General features: G+C 54.2%; 2 protein-coding genes across 2 annotated transcripts; one reads left to right on the forward strand and one right to left on the reverse strand.

Annotated features, from left to right (window-relative positions):
• Positions 1 to 471: 471 nt before the first annotated feature.
• Positions 472 to 4,724, reverse strand: LOC125460973 (zinc finger and BTB domain-containing protein 4-like). The gene has a single exon (XM_048549218.2). The coding sequence runs from the start codon at positions 4,722 to 4,724 to the stop codon at positions 795 to 797; it is 3,930 nt and encodes a 1,309-aa protein (XP_048405175.2). The 3' UTR covers positions 472 to 794.
• An 11,044-nt stretch (positions 4,725 to 15,768) lies between these two features.
• On the forward strand, positions 15,769 to 18,515 carry LOC132207325 (LWamide neuropeptides-like). Its single transcript, XM_059642568.1, has 2 exons — positions 15,769 to 16,074; positions 18,372 to 18,515. Exons 1-2 carry the CDS (start codon positions 15,769 to 15,771, stop codon positions 18,513 to 18,515), a joined length of 450 nt encoding a protein of 149 aa, XP_059498551.1.
• The last annotated feature ends 403 nt before the right edge of the window (positions 18,516 to 18,918 follow it).

Raw genomic sequence — 18,918 nt, forward strand, 5'->3', positions numbered from 1 at the left:
AACATTTGGCGGCCATGTTTGTTGTGGCGGGGGGGAGCGTAAGTACGTGATCCTGGACAGAGTAATTGATTGCTATCTTACCCAATGCCCCCAAAGTGAGGCCTGCTGAATCCACCCCGAGGCCTGCTGAATCCACCCCGAGGCCTATTTAATTTACATTGCGGCCTATTGAAACAGAGCATATCTCAGAGGCCCTAACAAACTACTGTCTCCCTCCCTTTCTCTCACTCCCTCCCCCTCTCCCTCCCTGCTTCCCTTCTTCTCTCCCTCTGTCCCCCTTATAACCAGGAGCTTCTCTTGTTTGTTGATATTTGGTGAATGTGACATCTCGACATTGCGGGAATGCGCGGTGGACAGTTACAAATTCCCAGCTCCCCCCTCCTCACCACCTCTTTCCGCCCCAGCTCCCCTTCCCCCCCCCCCCGCACCCCTCACCACCCCCCCCCCCCCCGCCCCCCGCCAACGCGCCCGGGACCAGGGGAAATGGCTATTGGTGTGTCCACTAACCACAGGAATGGGATGATGGGGGAGTCGGCTTTCTGTCGAGCGGGAAAGAGGCCGGATTCATGCTTGGCCGTTCCTGAAATAGTCAACTTGACCCCAGCCCAGTCTTCACCCCCAACTCACAGCGACCCGGCCTGTCTCCAAACCCCCACACTCCGCCCCCTCCCCTGCCATGTCATTGGGTACAGACATTACAGAGGAAGATCCAACTCTTGGGTCACGATGACCCGTGGGGAAGGGGGTTGGGGTTGGAAGGGGTGTTAGTTGCGGGGGCGTTGGGGGGTTTTCCCTCAGTACAAGGAGGAGCCCTTCTGCCCAGCGACCAGCTCCCGCCCCCCTGCCTCATCGCGGCCCCCGCTCTCTGCAGTGCCCAGGGGGGTGGCGTCGCCAAGACAGGGGGTGGGATAAACAAACATCCTCTGGAGGAGGGGCAAATGCTGGGCCTTCTCGTCCCTGATGACCATGTTGAGGGCGAGAGGGAGGGGAGAGACGTGGGCAATAGGGTAGGAGTAGGTGCCGGTCAGCAGCTGGTGGCCGTACATCAGTGGGTAGGGGTCCTGGTAGAACGCCACCTTACTCAGTCCCCCATCGCCCGGCTTCACCCGCTCTGGGCCTGGGGCCTTGCTGTGTGGGCAGCAGTTCCCATTGGTTAGCAGGGGGATGGGGTACTCCTGGACTGGGTACTCCAGGCCGGTGCCGGCTCGTCTGCATTCCTCAGGCTCCAGAGTGTGGAAGTCGTGGCTTGCTTCCTGTGGCAGCAAGGTGTCCGCTCCGCGCCCGCTGGTGCCCGGGGAGCCATCCCCGTCCTCTCGGGGCTGGGTGCCGTTGTAAACCCCCCCAGGGTCAACAGTCTCTGCCGCCCTGGTCTCGTCGACTTGCGGCACCAGGCTGGTGATGGTGTCCCCCTGCGACACGTCGCTCTCCCGCCCCGTCCCCGGGACCCAGGCGGGCTCCCTCTCAGCGGCTCCCCCTTGAGGCTGCGCTGCTCGGTTCCCTTCCCCTTGTGCAGCGTGTGCTACCGTCTCTTCCGTAGGTGGGAGGCAGCCAATGGCAGCGTCGAGATCCACACCGAACGCCGACAGTCTCGCTCCGGGGTCCGGCCTCGACCCTGCTTGCTCCTCGTCCCCCTCCTGTGCCCCCTCCTCCTCCGTGGGCCGCCTCCCAGGGGCAGAAGGGGGCATCTTGGGGAAGCAGCTGCTCGTGGCCGTCTTCCTGCTGTTTCCTCGAGGAGCGGGCTCCCGGCCCTGGGAATGCGGGGTCCGCACCCCCTCACTCAGGGGTCTCTCTCCTCCGTCCCGTGGGTCACTGGGGCCCTGAGGAGGGCGCGGAGCGGGGTGCCCCCCGGGTGGAGGGGGCGAGGAGGGGGGAGGGGGAGGGGCGGGAGGATGTCGGTAACGTAGCCTCCTGTGCCACCCGGCCCTGTGCGACCTGCGGAAGGAGCCAGCAACCCGCTGCTTGGGCTTGTAGGAGTAGTAGGGCCTCCAGAGGTTATCTTCCAGGTCGCTGTCTTCTTCCTCGGAGTCCTGGCCGAGGGAGTAACCGTCGCTCCTCCTCCGCCTCCTCCTCCTCCTCCTCTTCCTCCTCCTCACCCGGGGCTGGTGCTCTCCCTCCGAGGCCTCCTCGCAGCTCGGCCCCCTCTTGCCCCCGGGGGGCGCCCTTTGGCCCGCCTCATCCCGGATCAGGTCGGACTCTGCGATCCGACGCTTGACCAGGGCCTCCTCCCCGATGCGGACCGTGATGCGGCAGAGTGGCGCTGATCGGCCCTCGCTGGCGGCGCCCGGGCAAGCTGGCTTGGCCACGTAGGTCATGGTCCTCCCCTCGGCGGCACCCCCCGGAGGCCGTTTGGCCTTCGGCCCCCGCTGCTCCTTCTGACCCTGGGGGGCACTGGAGGAGGAGGGCAGCGCTTCCCGTTGGCACGGCGCACTCCAGCCACTCACCGGCCTCTCCCTGGTAATGGTGCTGGGCTCCCGGTGCCCAGGGGGTGTGGGTGTGGGTGGGGGTGGGGGTGGGAGTGGGGGGTGCTTGCCATTGTAGGCGATGACGGTGGACTGCCCCCAGCGGGTGGCGTCGGTTCGTGGTGCCACAATCACTGATGAGGAGGAGGGGGGCGGGGGCTGGGGGCCGCCGTACGTGATGACCGAGTGCCCCGGCACCACGCCCTCAGGTCCCAGGAGGGGCTGAGGCCACTGCTGGTGGGGGCGGGGTGGGGGCGGCTCCCCCGGGCCCAGGGCGGTACTGCCCTCAGGGCGGAGGGATGACGGGAGCCCGGGGGTGCTGGCGGCCGGGGCTGCCACGGGGACGGTCGGGGGGGCTGTTCCTGCGGGGGCGGTCGAGGGAGGCAGCTCCCCGGGGACGGTGGGAAGGGCAGTCTCCACGGTGACTGTGGGATGGGGGGCCACCACGGCGGCAGTGGGAGGGAAGGTCTCCACGGCGGCGGTGGGAGGGAAGGTCTCTACAGTGATGGTGGGCTGGGAGGTTTCCACGGCGACAGTAGGATGGGGGGTCTCCACGGGGACAGTAGGATGGGGGGTCTCCACGGCGACAGTAGGATGGGGGGTCTCCACGGCGACAGTAGGATGGGGGGTGCCCACAGCGACAATAGGATGTGGGGTCTCCATGGGGACAGTAGGATGGGGGGTCTCCACGGGGGCAGTAGGATGGGGGGTCTCCACGGGGGCATTGTCCGAGGGGTTGGCGCGGCTGTAGGTCTTATATGGCCTCTTGTGGTTTCTCATGGGCAGGAGGCGGTAGAGCTTGAAGGCGTTGAGTTTGGGTTTGTAGCCACCATTGGCTGTCTTCTGGCTGATGGTCAGGCCTGGGTCAACACCATGGAAGGATTTCTGGTGGGTCTTGAGGTTGTAGTAGGTGACGAAGGCCTCCCAGCAGAAGATGCACTGGTACCTTCTCTCGCCGGTGTGCCACACCTCGTGTTTGGTGCGGTACTCAGCCAGGGCGAAGACCTTGTCACAGAAGTGGCATGGGTACTTGCGGTGCCAGGAATGGACGTTGGCGTGACGCTTGAGGCTGGACAGAGTGACGTAGGAGCGTTCGCACACCGCACAGAAGTACAGGATGTGGCCATCCACCACCTTCACCATGTGGTCCTCCACCTCGCTGCCCAGGGCCACGTCCCGCCGACGGCTCTTCCTGCTGGCCCCCTGGGCCTGAGGGGCGCTCCCGGCCTCCCGCCCCATTCCTGGCCTGCCCCCTCCTTGCCGGCACGCCGTCTGGTGGCTCTGTAGTCTCTTGAGGTGGACAAAGGGCCTGAGGCAGTGTTGGCAACTCAGCTCCGCTCCACCGGGGGCTCGGGGCTCGGTGTCACTGAGGGGCGCGGAGGAGCAGGACGAGGGCGTCGGAGTGATGGCGGCGTTGGGGCCTTCCGGCTGGAGGGGCCTGGGTGAGTCGGCGGTGAGCTGGCGCGAGGCCTCCTGCTCCACGTTGAAGCCTAGGCCTCTGATGGCAACAGTGTTGAGAGTCAGGAGCCTCTGGGCAGTGCCGTCAGCCGGGAACAGGCCGTCCCGAGAGGCCGAGGAGCTGTCCTCTCCCTCACCGGTGGCGGCCTGCCCGCTCTGCCCCGAGGGAGCCTGGGGAGGGAAGGAGGGAGCGGGAGGGATCCTGTCGCTGTCTCCACCCAGTCGGACAGAGGAGTCTGTCAGATCGATGGGGAAGGTAGGCCCAGGCAAGGCCTCGGGGCCTAGGAAAGGCTCCCTCGGGCCTAGCCCCAGTGCGCTGTCACCCTCCTGGTAGGTTGCGGCGTTGCCTCGGTGCTTCCTCACGGTCTGCCACCGAGGGAGGGGGGCGGAAGAGGGCGGCGAGAGCGAGGAAGAGGAAGAGTCCGGTGCGGGCTGGGGTGGGCGCTGCAGGAGGTCTTTCAGGAAGTGGATGCCCAGCCGGTGACCCGCGCTCGCCAGGGCGTCGGCCTCGTCCAGCCTCTCGATGACCACCTGGGAGCTGTAGATGAAGTTGAGGATCTTGGCGAAGACTTCGGCTCTCATTTCCCGCAGCTCGAGGACGGACTCCATGGCCCAGAGGCTGGGGCCGGTCAAGCGCTCGCGGAAGTAGCAGCTGAAGGCGGCCAGGATGTTCTTGTGGGCCTTAAACTTGCTGTCCTGTACCACAATGGTCACGTCGCAGAAGCTGCCCCGCATCCTCTGCTCGTTCAGCTCACGCAGAAGCAGCTTACAGTGAGCTCTGTCGACCACCTCGAAACTGCACGCCATGTTGCCTGCAAAACACGGGGAGAGTGAGAGAGAGAGGGAGCATCAGCGAGAGCACAGCATTCATACAGGGTCCCGGCCTGAAACGTCAACTTTCCTGTTCCCCTCTGATGCTGCCCGGCCTCCTGTCCCCCCCCAGCCCCGCGCCGTGTGTTATCTCTGGCCCCGGCCCCGCGCCGTGTCCCCCCCAGCCCCGCGTCCTGTCCCCCCCCCCCACCCCCGCGCCGTGTCACCCCCCAGCTCCGCGCCGTGTGTTATCTCTGGCCCCGGCCTCGCACCGTGTCCCCCCCAGCCCCGCGCCGTGCCCCCCCCAGCCCCGCGCCGTGCCCCCCCCAGCCCCGCGTCCTTTCCCCCCCAGCCCCGTGCTGTGTGTTATCTCTGGCCCCAGCATTGGCAGCTCTTCCAATCTCTGAGTGAGCACAGACCCTGGAGCTCTGGACTGCCAACACTGGTTGCATTCGGGAGAGCCATGCCGAGGCCAGCATCTTGCGCAGTTCATGGCAGGGCCCCTGGGAGTTACACCATACTGCCAGTACAGAACCATTCTGAGGAAGGGTCACTGGGCCCTGAAACATTAACTCCAATTTCTCTCAGGCCTGCTGAGCTTTCCCACCAACTTCCGCTTTTTGTTCTCATGGCCTTGGGGATCCAAGTTTGAACGCTGCCGGGGAATTAATTAATCTGGAATTCAGAGTCTAATAGTGACCGTGAATCCATCGTCAATTGTCGGAAAACCCACCTGGTTCCCTAATGCCCTTTAGGGAAGGAAACTGCCATCCTGACCTGGTCTGGCCTACATGTGACTCCAGACCCTCAGCAATGTGGTTGAGTGTTTACTGCCCTCTGTGCAATTAGGGATGGACAATAACTGCTGGGCCTAGCCATCCCAAGAATGAATAAAAGAAAAACCCATCCAGATGCCATTTTAAATGCTGTAACTGTACCAGCCTCCACCCCTTCCTCTGGCAGCTCGTTCCATACACGCACCACCCTCTAAGTGAAAAAGTTACCCCTCAGGTCCCTTTTAAATCTTTCCCCTCTCACCTTAAACCTATGCCCCTCTAGTTTTGGACTCCCCCCACCCTGGGGAAAAGACCCTGCCTATCCACCCTATCCATGCCCCTCATGGTTTTATAAACCTCTATAAGGACCACCCCAGCCTCCAGGGAAAATAGCCCCAGCCTGTCCATTTGGACAGGTACATTGATAGGAAAGGTTGAGAGGGATTGGGGCCAAATGGGACCGTTCAGTTAAAGGAACCAGGTCGGCATGGGACGAGTTCAGCCAAAGGGTCAGTTTCTGCGCTGTGCGACTCCATGACTCCATGTCTGAGAGAGGGAGGGAGAGTGTGTGAAAGAGAGTTGGGGGAGAAAGAGAGATTTTTAAGCCTCCATCTCCCTCCCCACAACCCTCAAGTCCCCTTCCTCCAATCACAAAGCAACCGTCATAGGCTCTATCCAAATGCAGGCATGTGACTGGTGCAGGATGAAGGTATTGGGCGTTTTGAGCGTGCTCCCCCCTTCAGTAGGATCCTACCTGATCATCCAACTCCGTCCCTATTCCCACATCCTCCCCCATTCCCTTCTCAGCTCTTTAAGCCCTATAAACAATATCTAACTCCTTCCTGAAAACACTGGATGTGTTTTCCAGGGCTGCTTTCAGGACAGGTCTCACTTCTGTCTGGGTGAGGACCATATCTCCTCACATCAGTTGTAAAGTCTAGCCCATGTCCTCAGAGTCTGGCCCCTAGCGTTGAACGCTACAGTCATCCTTCCTGCATTTCCCTGGTCTGGTCCTGTTCGAATGGCATTCGTTTCTGAGAGACTGTCTCCTCATCCTGCTGGTCTCCAGTCTATACGGCCCTGACTGATCCCAGTTTCACTTTCACACATCCCAGGAATCAGCCTGGTAAACCCTCACTGCACTGCTAACATCACATCACCAGCACATCCTTCCTCAGGGCCCTGCCTGGGCTGGGCGGCAGGTCTAAGGTTGAGGGAGCAAGGGCTTTTCTCATTGAAGCGAAGAAGGATGAGGGGTGACTTGATAGAGGCGTACAATATGCTGAGAGGCATAGATAGAGTGGATAGTCAGAGATTTTTTCCCCAAGTTGGAAATGACTATTACGAGGAGGCATAATTTTAAGGTGATTGGAGGAAGGTATAGGGGAGATGTCAGAGGTAGGTTCTTCACACAGAGAGAGGTGGGCGTGTGGAATGCACGGCCAGCAGTGGGAGTGGAGTCACATACCTTAGAGACTGATAAGCGACTCTTGGATAGGGACATGGAGGATAGTAAAATGTAGGGCATGCAGAGTAGGTTGATCTTAGTCGGATAATAGGTCAGCACAACATTGTGGGCCGAAGGGCCTGGCCTGTGTGGTACTGTTCTATGTTCTATGTAAAAGGAGGCCGAACTTGCATGTGGTATTCTAGGTCTCACCAAGGTCCTGTATAACCGCATCAACACATCCCCGCTCCTGTACCCGAAACCTCTCAGAGTGAAGGCCAACATCCCATGTACCTTCTTAACCGCCTGCCGCACCTTCAGCAACACCCAGGTGCCACCCTTTCACAATCTACCCCCAATTCAGAGAATAGCCTGCTGCCTGCACCATAGAACAGAGAGACCTGAGGGTGAAGCTACACGATTCTTATAGACAAGGGGGTTAGGAAGGCATTCGGCACACTCGCTTTCATTGCTCAGACCCTTTGAGTATCGGAGTTGGGGGCGTCATGTTGAGGCCTCTTCTGGAGCACTACAGAGTGACAGTACTGGTCTCCCCCGTCACAGAAAGGGTATCATTGAGCTGGAGAGGGCTCAGAAGAGGTTTACGAGAATCTCACTGAGAATGGAACGTTGAGTTATAGGGAGAGGCTGGCTAGGCCGGGGATATCTTCCCTGGAGAGTCGGAGGCTAAGGGCAGACCTTACAGAGGTTTATAAAATCAGGAGGGGCATGGGTAGAGCAAATAGCAAAGGACATTTCCCCCAGGGTGGGGGAGTCCAAAACTAGAGGGGCATAGGTTTAAGGTGAGAGGGGAAAGATTTAAAAGGGACCTGAGGGGTAACTTTTTCATATAGGTTGTGAAGTTAGGTAGGGTGAACGTGGGATGGGAGGCAGGAAGTTAGAATTTGGTGTTTGTAAAATGCTTGGGGAAGGAGGGGGGGAAGCGTTGCGTAGTCCCTTTAAAAGATTATGCGCTTTTTCTGTGCTTCAAGGTTTAAAATGAACATCTGCGAGTAGCAGAACTGACAACAGCCAAATGGAAACATATATACTGAAAGGCCGTGCAGTTAGCAGGCCAAGCTACAGCCGTTACCGTGACCACAGGTTTTGGAATTAATTTGAACCAGGCATTTGAATACCAAAAACCTGTCAAGTTGAAGTCTGATGGTTTTGACAACTCAGGACAAATACTGTTGTAAGAAATATTGATGTGTCATCACGGGTATAAAATAAGAGGGGCAGTTGGACAAGGACCCCAGAGCTAACGGCCATCCACCAGAGCTAGCAGCCCTCAGTTCTCAAACAGAATCGCTGGCTCTCACAGCCTCCTCTATATCTTAGAGAAAGCACCATCTAAATAACAACCATACTAAGGGCACGATGAGTTAATATTCCTGACAGAAGAGTTGTCGGAAAAGGCATGGCTAATTCTGGAATACAAACAACCTGGCTGCAATTCCGAGAGACCGAGTGTTTTTTATATCATATATTTATTGCAACAGCACACCGCTAGAATCTTGCTTTATTCAGCAATAGTTAATAGTTGAAAAGGGGTTTGTTTGGTTTTTTAATAGTTAATTTTTCACTGTTAGAGTTAGATAAATAAATAGTTATTTGTTGATGGGAAAGTGAGTGTCAGGGATTTACTTTACTTAATTACCAGATATTGCTGAAAGGCAGGTTTCACCACTTTTCGCCCTCATTTTACAGTTTATAGGGTGAGGTGTTGCTCTTTGAGTGTTTCAGTTTTAATTCTCAGAAAGGGGGTCAATTTCCGCTTTGTAACAGATTTGGAGCTCGTCCTGGGACCTGGACAGATTTGAACTGATTTAGGGTATGACAAGTCCCAGCAGATTTAAACAGGCTTGGGGACTAGAGGGCTGGATCTTTAAATAAAACTTAAGTGAGAAGTGGGAACCCCGCTTAATTTTTGTGTTTTTTTTGCTGGCTTATTCAAAAGCGGGGAAATGGTCCCAAACATTCTGGGGGTCCAAGATGCTTCCTAAATCGGCCAAGAAAGTTTAGAAATAACACGGTGTAGAGCTGGACGAACGCAGCGGGCCAAGCAGCATCAGAGGAGCAGGAAGGCTGACGTTTCAGGTCTGGACCCTTCTTTTTCTGATGCTGCTTGGCCTGCTGTGTTCATCCAGCTCTAAATCTTGTTACCTCAGATTCTCCAGCATCTGCGGTTCCCGCTATCTTAGAAAGAAGTGATCATTGTAGCATTAGCAAACAGGCTAACATTGCGTTTAGCTAGAGACAGTAAGAAAGCTGAAATTGTAACAGAGCTAGCCAAGCATTTAGGGATATATGTAAATGTGTTAAAACATCAAAATTTGATGAAAAAGATGCAGAAGCCATCTTTCATTTCCTTTGAGAAATCGGAGAACCAGGCTAACTGGACCAAAGGTAACAGGGTGTGGGGCTGGAGGGACACAGCAGGCCAGGCAGCAGAGGGGCAGGAAAGCTGATGCTACGGATCAGGACCCTTCTTCAGAAATGGGGAGGGGGAAGGGAGCTCTGAAATAGATAGAGAGGAGGGGTGGGGCTGGGGAAGGTAGGTGGGATGGTGAGAGGTGAGTGCAGGTCAGGAGTGGTGGGGGTGGGTCAGTGAGGTGGGGGGCGCAGATAGGTGGGAGAGAAGATGGGTAGGCTGTGTCAGGTCAAGGAGGCAGGGATGAGAGGGAGGGTTGGTCTTGGGATGAGGCCGGTGGGGGTGGGGAGATTTTGAAACTGGTAAAGTCCACATTGAGACCATTGGGTTGCAGGCTCCCAAGGTGGAATATGAGGTGCTGCTCCTGCAGTTTTCAGGTGGCATCGTCTTGGCACAGGGGGAGACCCAGGATGGACATGTCGTCCAAGGAGTGGGAGGGGGAGTTGAAGTGGTTTGCAGCTGGGAGGTGTAGGTGTTCCACAAAGCGTTCCCCAAGCCTCCGCTTGGTTTCCCCGATGTAGAGGTAGCCACATCGGGAACAGCGGATACAATAGACCACATTCGCAGGTGTACAGGTGAACATCTGCTTGATGTGGAAGGTTTTCTTGGGGCCTAGGATAGGGGTGAGGGGGGTTTACGGGGGGGGGGAGGTGTAGCTCTTCCTGTGGTTGCAGGGCAAAGTGCTGGGTGCGGTGGGGTTCGAGGGGAGTGTGGAGCAGACGAGTGAGTCACAGGGAGAGTGGTCTCTATGAGAGGCAGATAGACCATAAGACATAAGAGCAGAAATTAGGCCATTCCGTCATGGCTGATAAGTTCCTCAACTCCATTCTCCTGCTTTCTCCCCGTAACCCTCGATTCCCTTGATAATCAAGAACCTATCTCTCTCAGCCTTAAGTGTACTCAATGACCCAGCCTCCACAGCCTTCTGTGGCAGTGAATTCCATAGATTCACCGCTCTCTGGCTGAAGACGTTTCTCCTTATCTCCATTCTAAAAGGTCTTCCCTTTACTCTAAGGCGGTGCCCTCAGGTCCTAGTCTCTCCAACCAATGGAAGCATCTTTCCAACTTCCACTTAGTTCAGACCATTCAGTATTCTGAAAGTTTCAATTAGATTTCCCCTCATCCTTCTAAACTCCAATGAGCATAGTCCCAGAGCCCTCAAACATTCCTCATTGGTCCCAGGAATGGAAAGCCTAACCTTTCTCGTGAACCTCCTCTGAACCCACTCCAGAGCCAATACATCCTTCCCAAGATATGGAGCCCAAAACTGCACACAATACTCCAAATGTGGCCTGACCACAGCCTTATAAAGGCTCAGTAGTATATCTCTGCTTTTATACTGAAGTCCTCTCAAAATAAATGCCACATTGCATTTGCCTTCCTGGCTACTGACTCAACCTGCAAGTTTACCTTGACAGAATTCTGCACTAGAACTTCCAAGTCTCTTTGTACTTCAGAGTTCGGAATGTTCTTCCCATTTAGAAACCAGTCCATGCTTTCATTCTCCTTACCAAAGTGCATGACATCACACCTTCCAACATTGTAGTCCATCTGCCTCTTTGTCCACTCTCCTAACCTGTTCAAGTCCTTCTGCAGCCTCACCACCTCCTCAATATTACCTGTTCCTCTACTTATCTTTGTATCACCTGCAAACTTAGCCAGAATTCCCTCAGTTCCGTCATCGAGATCATTAATGTACAAAGTGAAAAGTTGCGGCCCCAGCACTGACCCTTGCAGAACACCACTTGTCACTGGCTGCCATCCTGAGAAAGACCCCTTTATCCCCACTCTCTGCTTTCTGCCAGGCAGCCAATCTTCTATCCACGCTAGCACCTTGCCTCTCACACCGTGGGCCCTTATCTTACTCAGCAGCCTCCTGAGTGGCACCTTATCAAAGGCCTTCTTGAAGTCCAGGTAGATAACATCCATTGGCTCTCCTTGGTCTACCCTGCTTGTTACTTCCTCAAAGAATTCCAGCAGCCTTGTCAGGCATGATCATCCCTTGATCAAACCACACTGGCTTTGCCCTATTTTACTAAACACATCCAAATATTCTGAAGTTTCATCCTTTACAATGGACTCCAAAACCCAACCGTGACTGAGATCAGCCTGTAATTTTCCATTTTTTGCCTTACTTCCTTTTTAAACAGGGACATCACTTTAGCGATTTGCCAGAACCTGTGACCCTTCCTGACTAGCAATTACTGACAGATCACCACTGAGGCTTCCACTATCACTCCAGCTATCTCCTTTAGCACCCTGGGGTGTAGTCCATCTGGTCCAGGTGATTTATCCCCCTTCAGGCCAATCAGTTTTACTCACACCTTTCCCTTGGTGATGGCCACCACACTCAGCTCTGCTCCCTGATGCTCTCAAATTTTTGGGAGATTACTCGGGTCTTCCACCGTGAAGTCTGATGTGAAGTAGCCATTCAGTTTCTCAGCCATTTCCTTGCTCCCCACTACTATCTCCCCACCATCAGTTTGCAGTAGCCCAATGTCCACTTTTGCTTCTCTTTTGTCCTTTAAATATATTTAAAGAAACTCTTGCAGTCTCCATTTGTATTACTGGCCGGCTTACCCTCATATTTAATCTTATCTCTCCTTATTTCTTTTCTTGTTGCTCTCTATTGGTCTCTGTAAGCTTCCCAGTCCTCTGGTTTCCCACTGCCCATCACCACATTATATGTTTTCTCTTTTGCTTTTATGGTATCCCCGACTTCTTTAGTCAGCCTCACCCTCCCTGTACCATGCTTCTTTTTCCTCGGGATGAATTTTTGCTGCATCTCCTGCACTACTCTCAGAAACTCCTGCCATTGCTGTTCCACTGTCTTTCCTGCTAGCTCCTCTCCCAGTCAGTTCCGCCCAGCTCCTCCCTCATACCTCTGTAGCTGCCTTTATTCAGCTGTCCTACCGTTACGTCTGACTCTATCTTCTCCCTCACAAGTTGCAGAGTAAATTCTATCATCTTATGATCACTGCTCCCTAAGGGTTCCTTTACCTTAAGCTCCCTTATCAAGCCTGCCTCACTGCACAACACTAAAGCCAGTATTGCCTGTTCCCGTGTGGAATCCACCACCAGATGCTCCACAAAGCCATCTCATGGACATTCCCCAACCTCCTTTTCTTGCCACCCACCACCAGCCTGGTTTCCTGAGCCCACCTGCATGTTGAAGCCCCCCATGATCACCATGTCTTCACCTTCCTGACACACCTGTTCTACCTCCTGTTGCATCCTGCGCCCCGGCTCCTGACTACTGTTTGGAGGCCTCTATACAACCCCAACTCTGCTTTTTATTTTAACCTTTTGCAGTTCCTCAATCCTAGCCACACAGATTCTACACCATCCGACCCTACTACATTTCTTCCTATTGATTCAATTTCATTTCTCACTAATAAGGCAACCCCACCCCCTCGGCCCACCTGCCTATCTTTTCGATAGGATGTATATCCTTGGACAGTCAGTTCCCAACCCTGGTCCCCTTGCAACTACATCTCTGTGATGCCTATCACATCATACTCTGCCAGTTTTCATATGCGCCATGGGCTCATTTACCCGCTTCCTTATACTGCACGCATTCAGATATAACACCTTCAGTCCTGTATTAACCCTCCTTCTTCTCATTGTCACTTGTTTATCCTGTGTGTTTGAAGTTTGATTCCTCGCTCTTTCTGAACACTGTGTCCTTTTCCTGAGATAATGGGAGCTGCAGAGGCTGGAGAATCTGAGATAACGTGGCGTGGAGCTGGATGAACACGGCAGGCCAAGCAGCATCAGAGGAGCAGGAAAGCTGAGAAGAGTCGAGGCCTGAAACGTCAGGCTTCCTGCTCCTCTGATGCGGCTTGGCCTGCCGTGTTCATCCAGCTCTACACCTTGTCCTATTCCCGTCTGTGCTGGAGATTTTAATAACTTCTCCTGAGTTCTCCTTTCCGTTATGTTTTTCCACACGCTGGGATGTATTCCAGCAGGCGTTAATCTGCTGCTTTGTACTGCACTGGGGTATATGTTACCTTTCCCTTCCCCTCTCCTCTTCCCGTTTCTAGTTCAGAGTCCTGTTGACCAGCCTATTTACCCCTTTTCGCTAGGTGTACAGGTCCCTCCTGTTCCAATACTGATTCCAGTGCCCCGTGAAAAGGAACCCCTCTCTCCCGCACCACTCCCTTAGCCTCCTGTTTACTTCCCTCATTCTTGTGTCCCTGGGCTAATCTGCTCGGGGATGGTGAGGTCCAGTTAGCTGACACCCAGTTTAATGAAATGGTAGAGGAAAAGCCTGAATAGGTTGAGGATCAGGCAGAAGTGTTTAGTTCTGAAAGATTATTGGAGTTACAACGGAAAGATGAGACAATAAAAGGTTTATATCATAAAGTCTATTCGGAAAGGAAATAAAAATGTATTCCTGAATGTTATTACCTTAAGGCGAAAATGGAGACTGCGGTTAGTGCAGAGGAGAAATGGGTGGAAATGAACCAGATAGTGTTGCAAGTAGTACAGTGATTAGCACACACATTACCTGTAGAGATCATCCAGGAGTAAGGAAGACTCAGGCTAAGATACAGAAGCATTTTTATTGGCCAGGACTGCATAAAGATCTGGTGGAATGTTGCCATGCGTGTCACACATGTCAGATGGTAGGAAAGCCACAGGCAGTAATAAAACCAGCACCTTTGATGCCGATTCCTGCATTTGAAGAACGTTTTACATGGGCTATGATTGATTGTGCAGGGTCCCCTCCTTAAAGCCAAAAGTGGGAACCAGTGTTTGCTAACTATAACGGATGTGTCCACCCGGTTTCTGGAGGCAATTCCGTTATGGAATGTCCAGGTCAAAAGGTTGTGGAGGAGTTGCTTGCTTTCTTTACCCATTATGGACCACCCAGGGACAGTCAGACCAGCCAAGGGTCCAAATTTACTGCCAAATTATTCAAGGAGGTCGTGGATAGTTTAGGCATCAAACACTTCAAGTCAAGTGTGTACCATCCTGAATCCCAAGGAACTTTGAAAAGGTGGCATCGACCCTAAAGACCATGCTGAGTTCTTACTGTCGGGATTACCCAAATGATCAGGATAAAGGTAGCCCATTTGTATTGTTTGCCATTAGAAACAGCCCAAATGAATTGGACCCAGTTTACTCCATTTCAGTTGATATTCAGACAAGAAGTAAGGGGGCCTTTTAAATTAATTAAGGAAAAGTTGATAGATCCGGTCAGAGATCTCTATGTATCTGTGGTGAGAGAATGATTAAACAGAGTAGGTGAACTAACTACACAACATCTGAAGGTTGTGCAGCATCTAATGGAGGAAGAAGCAGATAAGAAACTAAAACTCATTGTTTTACCCATAGGGATACAGTATTAGTGCTGTTACCAGCGGTAGTAGATCCCTTCAAAGCAATGTTTCGTGGTCCCTATCAGATTGAGAAGTTGAGCCAGATAAATTATCTGGCAAAGATGCCAGATAGGAAAAACAATTATTGGGTATGTCATGTGATTATGCTGAAACCTTACTATGGCAAGGACAAGAAACCAGAAAAACAGGTTTTAGTCACTGTCCCTCAGAGTGAGGAATCAAATCCAAATTATTTGTGTTTTGATGTGCCTCAAAATAAATTAAATGATGAGAAAGTCCTGAGAGAATAGGATAGGATAGGGAGCTATCCATCCCAGGAACACCCCAAAACTGAACTGAAAGGCTAGTTGCAGTGCTAGGAGGACCTATGTAGACATAGAATGGGGATGACTAATGCCATAGTACAGGGGCTGGACATAGGGAATGCTGTTCTGATAAAACAACACCCCTACAGACTTAATCCTCTCGATGCAGCACAGGTTCAAGATGTGATGCTACAAGAAGACATCACGGAGCCGAGTCAATGCGAGCGGAGTTCATCCTTTGTGTTGGTTCCCAAAACTGATGGTACTCAACGATTGTGTGTGGGTTATCGGAAGGTCAATGTCGTGACCAAATCTGGCTCACACACTAATTCCAAGGCTGGAGGATTGTGTGGAATAAGTAGGGCAGTCACTTACAGCTCGGATGGACTTGCTTGGCGTTACTAGCAAGTACCTTCATCGAAGAAAGCAGAAGTTTCTACGTTTATAACCCCAAATGAGGCGTATCAGTTTCAATGTGCAAACAGCACTGAGAATGTCCGCTGATAACCTGCTGACAAACTGCACCAAAGCTGGGCTTCCCCTTTTTCCACCTCCGGCCACAATCAGGAATACAGGAAGCAATAAATAAAACTGTTCGATCAGCCGGGGCCACAGCAGCTCAATAAGGCAGCTCAGCACCATCATCAACACAGTAAGAGTGTGTAAGTGAGTACGGGAGAGTGTGAGCTGGTGTGTGTGTGTGGAAGAGCGCGGGCGTGTGGCAGAGCACGGTGATGTGGGAGAGCGTGGTGATGTGGGAGAGCGCGGGCGTGTGGCAGAGCGCGGGCGTGTGGCAGAGCGCGGGCGTGTGGCAGAGCGCGGTGATGTGGCAGAGCGCGGGCGTGTGGCAGAGCGCGGGCGTGTGGCAGAGCGCGGGCGTGTGGCAGAGCGCGGGCGTGTGGCAGAGCGCGGTGATGTGGGAGAGCGCGGTGATGTGGGAGAGCGCGGTGATGTGGGAGAGCGCGGTGATGTGGCAGAGCGCGGGCGTGTGGCAGAGCGCGGGCGTGTGGCAGAGCGCGGGCGTGTGGCAGAGTGAGCAGGTGCGTGTGTGAAAGCAGGTGACCAAGCAAATGTGAGTGTGAGCAGGGGTAAGTGTGAGCAGGTGAGTGTGAGAGACAGCGGTGATGTGAGAGACAGCAGTGGTGTGTGAGTATGTGAGCGTCTGTGTGTGTGTGTGTGTGTGTGTGTGTGTGTGTGTGTGTATGTCAGCGGGTGACCAAGCGAATGTGAGTGTGAGCGGGTGACCAAGCGAATGTGAGTGTGAGCGGGGGTGAGTGTAAGCGGGGGCGAGTGAATGTGAGTGTAAGCGGGTGTTTGAGAGAGCGGGTGTGTGAGAGAGCAGCAGTGAGTGTGACTGCATGTGAGCATGTGAGTGTGAGCAGGTGAGAGTGTGAGCGGGTGAGAGCGAGTGAACGTGAGTGTGAGCAGGTGAGAGAGAGAGCGGATGTGAGAGAGAGCTGGTGTGAGAGAGAGCTGGTGTGAGAGAGAGCGGGTGTGAGAGAGAGCGGGTGTGAGAGAGAGCGGGTGTGAGAGAGAGCGGGTGTGAGAGAGAGTGGGAGTGAGAGAGAGCGGGAGTGAGAGAGAGCGGGAGTGTGTGACTGCATGTGAGCAAGAGAGTGTGAGCATGAGCAGGTGAGAGTGTGAGCGGGAGCGGGTGTGTGAGCGGGAGCAGGTGTATAAGAGAGAGTGGTGTTGTGAGAGAGAGCAGTGTTGTGAGAGTGTGAGCAGGCGTGTGAGAGAGCAGGAGTGAGTGTGAGTGCATGTGAGTGAGTGAATGTGAGTGTGAGCAGGTGTAAGTGTGAGCGGGCGAGTGTGAGCGGGGGTGAGTGTGAGTGGGAGCGTCCTCGCTATCCATTCAGGTGGGAATCCTGGGAAAGTACACTCAATCTGTAACGCTTTATCAGAGACACCGAAACAGGATCGCCTCTAACATGGCGTTCAGAACGGCCAGGGCTGTGTGTCCAGGCCACACTGACCAGGCCGGAGCAGGGACATACTGCGCTGACCCTCCCACCCGCACAGCGCCAGCCACAGGGAAGGACCCCACAGGCTCAATGTGGAAGCTGGAGGGGCTGGCAGAGATAGGGAGGGGGTGTAGGGGCTGGAGGGGCTGGCAGAGATAGGGAGGGGGTGTAGGGGCTGGAGGAGGTGACAGAGATAGGGAGGGGGTGTAGGAGCTGGAGGGGGTGACAGAGATAGGGAGGGGGTGTAGGGGCTGGAGGAGGAGACAGAGATAGGGAGGGGGTGTAGGCGCTGGAGGAGGAGACAGAGATAGGGAGGGGGTGTAGGGGCTGGAGGGGGTGACAGAGATAGGGAGGGGGTGTAGGGGCTGGTGGGGGTGACAGAGATAGGGAGGGGGTGTAGGGGCTGGAGGGGGTGACAGAGATAGGGAGGGGGTGTAGGGGCTGGAGGGGGTGACAGAGATAGGGAGGGGGTGTAGGGTCTGGAGGGGGTGACAGAGATAGGGAGAGGGTGTAGGGGCTGGAGGGGGTGACAGATATAGGGAGGGGGTGTAGGGGCTGGAGGGGGTGACAGAGATAGGGAGAGGGTGTAGGGGCAGAGGGGGTGACAGAGATAGGGAGGGGGTGTAGGGGGCTGGAGGGGGTGACAGAGATAGGGAGGGGGTGTAGGGGCTGGAGGGGGTGACAGAGATAGGGAGGGGGTGTAGGGGGCTGGAGGGGGTGACAGAGATAGGGAAGGGGTGTAGGGGCTGGAGGGGGTGACAGAGATAGGGAGGGGGTGTAAGGGCTGGAGGGGGTGACAGAGATAGGGAGGGGCAGCAGGTACATGGGAACATCACCCCCTGCACGTTCCCCTCCGAGCCCCTCCCCATCCTGACCTGGAAATATATTCCTGTTCCCTCAGTGTCGCTGGGTCAGAATCCCTGGAATTCCCACCCTGAGGGACACTGTGGGTCAACCCACAGCACATAGACTGCAGCAGTTCAAGAAGGCAGCTCACCCCCACCTTCCCAAGGGGGGCAACTAGGGACGGGGCAATAAATTACACATATACCAAGATCAAGTAAAAAATTTACGCTGTTAAAACTGCTGAGCAATAATTGAGATATTTTTTCTTAAATCTAATTAATTATTCTCACGTCCCTGAGTCATACAACACAGAAACAGGCCCTTCAGCCCATCCTGTCCCTGCTATCAACAATTGATTAGTTTAATGAATCTAACTGACTGATTGTTTACGTTTTGGTAAATGAACAGTTGGATTTGGCGTAAATTTAAATTATTAATTCAATAATTTCTGATTATTACTGAGGAGACGAGTTAATGTCAGAGGCTGGGCACCAGTCTCAATAACTGCAGCTCTCCCTGTTCCACAGAGAATTCCTCACTTTCCTCAGCTTTTCCTCATCATCATCGCTACCTCTCACATCCCCCCAGCCTCCCCGATAGCCCCCTACACCTTCCATGGCAACGCAGGACCGTGGCAACGCAGGACCATGGCAACGCAGGCTCAGGAATGACAGGCTCTTGGTAACACAGCATCACAATGACTGTAGTGCACCCATTATTACACAAGATCACGCTCACACAGGAGTAGCGGAACACAAGCTCATAACACGCACACCCCGTGATCATCAGGCCCATCACAATGCAGGCTATAAAACACAGGCCCATCGCAACACAGGCTATAAAAACATCGGTCTGCCACAACACAGGCAATAAAATGCAAGCCCGTCACAGAATAGACCTACAATACACAGGCCCATCACAGTATAGACCAAAATACACAGTCCCGTCACAATGCAGGCTATAAAGCACAGGCCCGTCACAGTATGGTTCTTTAAAACACAGGCCCATCACAGTATGAATCTATAAAACAGGCTCTTCACAGTACAGGCTGTAAAACACAGTCCCGTCACAACG

Source organism: Stegostoma tigrinum, chromosome 45, assembly GCF_030684315.1.
Source record: "Stegostoma tigrinum isolate sSteTig4 chromosome 45, sSteTig4.hap1, whole genome shotgun sequence".
Lineage (NCBI taxonomy): Eukaryota > Metazoa > Chordata > Chondrichthyes > Orectolobiformes > Stegostomatidae > Stegostoma > Stegostoma tigrinum.